The sequence below is a fragment of the Leucopleurus acutus genome (genome assembly GCF_964270905.1).
Source record: "Leucopleurus acutus genome assembly, chromosome: 17".
NCBI lineage: Eukaryota > Metazoa > Chordata > Mammalia > Artiodactyla > Delphinidae > Leucopleurus > Leucopleurus acutus.
In genome coordinates this window covers 51402805-51408804 of record NC_139159.1, presented here as the reverse complement: position 1 = coordinate 51408804, position 6000 = coordinate 51402805, and the positions used below count along the sequence as shown (strand labels likewise).

Genomic DNA, 6000 nt, shown 5'->3' with positions numbered 1-6000 from the left:
AGCCGGCGAGCTGCTGAGGGGGGTCCGGAGGGAGGCAGAAAGAGGGAGGGTGCGCGCGCGGGCGGCGGCGGCGGCGGCGACGGCGGCCCCTCCCCCTCCCGCCGCCGCGGAGAGCGCAGGGAGCAGCCGGGGGCTCGGTGGCGGCGGCGTCTGGCCCCAGCTCCTCCTCCGCCTCCGCCTCCTCCATCTCCTTCTCGCTCGCTCCATCTGCCGTGGTTATGGCCCGTCGCTGGAGCACAAAAGAGTCTCCGCGGTGGAGGTCTGCGCTGGTCTTGCTTTTCTTCGCCGGGGTGTACGGTAAGTGTCCTGGACCTCGCGCCCCGCTGACTGAACAAAGCTGGGGCGACCCCGGGCCCCGAGGCCTCCAGGACAGGGGGCTCCCCGAGGAACCGGCAGAGACCCCGGCCGCCGGCGGGACAAAGACCCGGCGAGGGATGGATGTAGCGGAGGGGGTGTCCACACACGAAGATGCTTTGGTCCATTCGTCTGTCTCCAGACCCTCGTGGTGTTGGAGGGTGTTTGGGCGTCCCGGACCCGGGGAGCCCCCTGGGAGCTAGAGGGTGGCGGACGGACTTCCCGACCTGGGCTGGAGGGCCACGGTGGCCGGCTGCTTCCTCGGGGACTCGTAGCCCCTTGAATAACACACACACACAAAGATGTAGGACTGTGGGAGAAAGAAAGGGAGGTCCCCCCCCCCACCCCGCCGCTGGCCGGGACCGTCCTGCCACCCCCAACCCCCCCACCCTGGGCCAGGAAGTTCACTCCTCAGTGGAATTCACACCGCACCGATCCCTCACCTTCCCCACTCCCTGGCAAAGCAGCCCGCTATTTTCTTCCCATCCCTGCACTTCGGGGGCTCTGCTGATCCCGGGCATGCAGGATCCTGCCCCTTGCTCTGGAGCAGCACGCGGGAGAAGGCCAGAAAATAGTTTCCAGCCCCACCTCAGTCTCTCCCTCTTAGGGCGTACATGTCTGCCCTGACTCCCAGTTCGTTGGGCATTTCATCCATCATTGTCCGCTAATGTTGTCACTGTTGCTTTATTCCAGTCTGTGGGTTGTATTACATATATTCCTTTGAGGTTAAGAGAAGGCTGAGGCTATGAGTAAGGACCAAGCTTTACGTAGTACACAGGGGTCAGAACAAGAGCTAAACGGAATTAATTGGAAAGAACATTCATTGCTTGAGAGACTTGAGTTCCACTTCTGGCTTGACTGTTTTTAGTCATCAGTTAAAAACATTGTATAGTTGTTTCAGAGAACACAGTTAACCTTTACTTTTGGGAGTGGTGCTTTGATTTCTTCAGAAGGAAATAATTAGAAGTTATCGTTCTTTGGTAAATTTTACTTCTGAAACGTCTAAGTCATTTGCCACAAACACTTAATTCCACTAATGGTGGTGGGGATGAAGTTCAGTCAACATGTAATTTACGAGCAAGTATTCTCTCTTTTGAAAGCATTTATCTATGGAATTGAATGTCACGGTAACTTTTAAAACCTGAGAAATTACACGAAATGAAGAATTTAATGAACTGAGATCGACATTTACTGCCAACCAAGAAATAGTAGTTTTTCTGTGTGGTTCAGAATGTATTGCTCCCTGACCTGATTAATATATTTTTATTTTTGTTTGGGAGGAGTTGGTCCACATTTGATGTGGTAATTGCCAGTGGTGTACTTATTTGAACAGAAAACCCAGTGCATGACTTCTGATTGTTAGTTGCATCAAGTGGCTGTGATCCCTACTTGCTTGGTGACTTGTGGGTTTGGGTCTGCACCAGAGATCAATAAGCTATTATGTGTTTCTTCTAGCCTGAAGGTGGGTGTAGCTCTGCTCTAGGTTTGGTGTAATGGCCCAGGAGAGAGCAGAAAGCTAGAGGCATCTTTAATCTAGGGTGATTAAGAGTGTCCAGCTTTGTCCTCTACTATAATCAGAGTTGAGTCTTAGTGATGTGTGATCAGATTGGATAAATAAACAGGTTCTTTTAGCTCTGCTTTCATTAAGAGCTATGTCATTAGTGTTTGAACTAAAATTCTTTTTGCCTCTAGGGATAAGAGGCTGTGAACCCCCGAATTTGTCCTGGTGCATCCTTTTGTACTTGTACACAAAATGACTTTCTGGTAGATGTTTATCAGATATTTATGTTTTGGGAATTTGTGTTTAGTGGGGAATTGTTAGTAGGCAAAGACTGAAGCTCCTTTTCCAACAGTGTGGGGTCACATTATAAAACTAGCAAGTGATTATGCTAAGGGTTGATATCTCAAGCCACACAGCAAGTTTTAAAGTATAAAGAAAACGGAGGTAGTGAGCCAGGCGGGACACTAAACTGTGAGCAGAGATTAAAGGAACCCTTCGCTCTGCATTTGGGGAAGTTCTCTTTATTGCTGCACTTTTTGTCCTCTTCTGTCCTGTGTGGATTTATATTAGAGAAGAAGCAGCTATAATAATAGTGTGTGTGTGGCGGGGGTGTGTGTGCTTTCATAACAATAGTGGGGTTGTTTTACTTGAATATGCAGTAGTTGTGATGAGTGGATGCGTCCTGAGAAGTACCCATCACCTGTTCTGAGCCTTTAGAAAAAATATACACTGTAATTTATGAACCCGTCCCTTATACAGCAAAATGTGTGTTTTTTTCAAAGTGGCTTCAAAAATAATGAGAAACCTCTGTTAATGCAACTGAATATTCAGAGTAACCCTTAACTTAGACCCAGTGAAAAAAATGCAGGTTGATTGGCTGATATTTGGGCAGTTCCAATACCAACTCTTCACAGAGTGACTCTTTCTTATCTATTAAACTGTAATATTAAATGGCTCCAGGTTGTGCCTTGAATCTTTGAAACATTTCAAATACCTTAAAAGTAATCTTTTTATTTTGGTGCTTAGTTTCTTCACATGACCATTTTAGTGGACTGTGTGACTAATAAATGTGACTGTTTTAGTGGAATAGTATGACTGTTTTACTTCCAAGTTACTTTTCTGAATGCCAAAGCCTTATTTGAAACTCTAGATTATGATATGGAATACAGTTAATGTTTTCTAGGAGTAGTTGTTCAAAGACCAACAATTATCTTTCAGGAGCTGCTGTAGCTTAACTGCACCGAATGTTCCTGAGAGTTAGGAGAAGGTAAAGGTTGACCTCTGCCATTGGAAGTTTGAAGGGATAAGAACGGTTAGTGGGGGCAGCTGTGACCTTGCTGGCATGTGTCAGGCCTGCTGTAAGAGGAGAAGGTGCTTCTTCATATCTCACACGGGGATATCTGGCTGTTAAAATGTGTGGAGGTTTTCCAAACCGTCTCCTGGTCAATAGAAGCTGTTCGTCTTGCTCACCTCCCAAGCCATAATTTGATAATTATGGCAGTTCCATTGCTTTATCCCTTTCCACTCTGTTTGTCTCCCAAATCAGTGTTTTCTAATCTTTTTTATTTTTATTTATTTATTTATTTATTTTGCGGTACGCCGGCTTCTCACTGCTGTGGCCTCTCCCGCTGCGGAGCACAGGCTCCGGAGGGACGCGCAGGCTCAGCGGCCGTGGCTCACGGGCCTAGCCGCTCCGCGGCATGTGGGATCTTCCCGGACCAGGACACGAACCCGTGTCCCCTGAATCGGCAGCCGGCCTCTCAACCACTGCGCCACCAGGGAAGCCCTCAAATCTTTTTTAGAAGATTAAAATACCTAAAATACATTTTATATTACTCCCAGTATACAGAACAAAACAAAATTCATGAAATAATCCTTGCTGGTACTACCTGTGATGTACTCTGATGTTTTCTAACCTATTTCACCTCCCTTCTCTCCTGCTTCCTTTCTTCGTGTACTGGTTTGGACTCAATAAAGTAATTTTGGACCCACTTATAGAATACAGTTATTAGTTTGTAAAAGCACTGCCCTAGATGAAGCCTTAAAATGTAATTTTAAATGTTTGTTGTATTTGTATATCATTTTACAGCAGCCTTGAAGAGTTGTAGGTGGTAAAGTCTTCGGTTACTTGCTGCTAGAGCTTTTGGGAGCAGTAAGAACTCTCCCTGACATGTACTGACTGAACTTATGACAAAAATGTATCTTTAAAGTGGTTTTCAGCTTATTATAGTCAAAAATTCTTTCTGTACACACTGCTGTTCTAGATGTTGTGGAAGCATGGCATATTCTTTTTACTCTTGCATCTTATGTCTAATGAGTGAGTCTTTCTCTGTGAATTTTATGGAACTTTCAGCAGGATTTTATAAATTTCCAGTTTAAGGATAGGCTAGAAGTTCCAATTTTAGAAAGGTTGTAGAAATAACTAGAACATGAGAAAAAAAATCTAAACCAGATTCCAATTACTTCTAAAAAAGTCAGCCTTGATTACATATGTTGAGTAAAACTGAATTAATTGCTTAATATAAACCCTTCCTTGGGTTTAGAATCTAAATTATATCCATATCGTAGGGAGAATATAAAGGTATGCAGCACATTCCACAAAATTCTAGGTGGTTACCAGGCAGAAAGTATTAAATGACCGCTTTCAGAGGAGTACCTGTGTTCCAGGGAGAGTGTGGAGGAGATCTGAATGATGTATGGTAAATGATTTAGAACGTTCCTAGAAAGTAAAATCTCTGAAGAAAACATAAAAATGATGTCAGGCTGAAAAGTGAGCAGCAGTTTAAAAAAATGTTTGGGAAAAAAGCACTTAATTTTTGTGGTTAGAAAATTTAAAGCTTATCAAGAAATTAAGGCAACAATGAGAACTTTTTGTTTTTCTGATGTGAGGCGTTTTTGTATTTGGAGGGTTTTTGTTGTGTTTTTTTTTAACATCTTATCAATGAAATTACAGTTTAAAGAATGAAAGGTAAAAAGGAGGTAAATACCTTTAATATAGGTGAGATGTATGTAGATTTAAGCAAATAGAAAATGTTTTATTTCAGAATTTCGGAATGAGTACTAATCCTGTTCCTGCTACAGGTCTTTATAGGTAAATGAAGGTTGTTCTAAACTTAGGAATTGAGGTTGAATTAATGATTTCTAATTTCTCAGGTTATCTTTCCCTCCCATTTCTTGGTTTCTCTTCATTTTCTCCTCACTCCACCCTGTCCTTTGTGGGAGAGGTGAGTAAGATGTATACTACTTATTCTCCATTTTCTAAGGTGTAGGATTGGATTAGATCCTACAAATACAAGTTACCAATTTGTCTGTTCAGTTGCATGTCATTAGTCCTTTTAAGTAGATGCAACAGTAGATGTGTATATAGATAGATAGGTCTGTCTGTCTGTCTATCTATCTCTAGTTTCAATATGAAATTAGCTTAGGGAATTCTCTCTAAACTATAGAAGGAAGGGAAGGAAACTAACATTTACTCAATTAAGTTCAGATACTGTGGTTGGTCTTCATTCATAGTCTGTTAATATTCATTAGGTCTTATTTAGAAATCCTACAAGGTATTTATTCCTTTTTTTATGGAAGAGAAAAATTGAAGCTCAGAGAAGTTGTCACTTATCTAAGATCAAAGCACTAGGAAGTAGTACAGCCAGGACCACAACCTAATCCTGTCTGTCTCTTCACTCTTTCATTCATTTAGCAAATATTTGTCGAGCGCTTGCTTACGTCTGGCACTATGTAAGGCACGACAGCCTGGTGGAGGTGGTTTCTGCCCTCGTGAAGCTTCCAGCCTAGTGAATAACTTGTAGTAAGTGCTTTAACAAAAAACAAACAGGAGACAGCAATAGTGAATACCAGGCACAGAGTAGTTAGAGGAAGCCTTCCTTGTAGAGGAGAATGAAAGACCTGAAGGACAGCTAACCATGTTATGACTGGGATAAGAGAGCCTTGCACATGGGAGCAACATGTGAAAGACCCAGAATTAGGAAAAAGCTGATGTGGAAGAGCTGGTGTGTTGCAGGTAAACAAATAAAATCAGTAGCCAGAGCACAGTGGTCATAAGAGTGACAAGGTGAGGCTAGAATCTTAGGCAGGGACTCAGGGCTTTGGAAACTGTGGTAAAGAGTTTGGGTTTAAGTGTAATTGTCGAC

The 6000-nt window shown here is 43.3% G+C and overlaps 1 protein-coding gene across 2 annotated transcripts in view; it reads left to right on the top strand.

The window, feature by feature from the left end:
• Window positions 1–200: 200 nt before the first annotated feature.
• Window positions 201–6000, top strand: part of LRP12 (LDL receptor related protein 12) — a gene marked incomplete at its 5' end in the record, with an annotated part of 84125 nt that continues 78325 nt past the window's right edge. Inside the window, one exon of one of the 2 annotated variants that reach the window (XM_082858850.1) lies at window positions 201–297. In XM_082858850.1, the coding sequence (XP_082714976.1) occupies window positions 219–297 (79 nt within the window). The remainder of the gene's footprint in view (window positions 298–6000) is intronic. The other variant, XM_082858851.1, reaches the window with a different exon arrangement.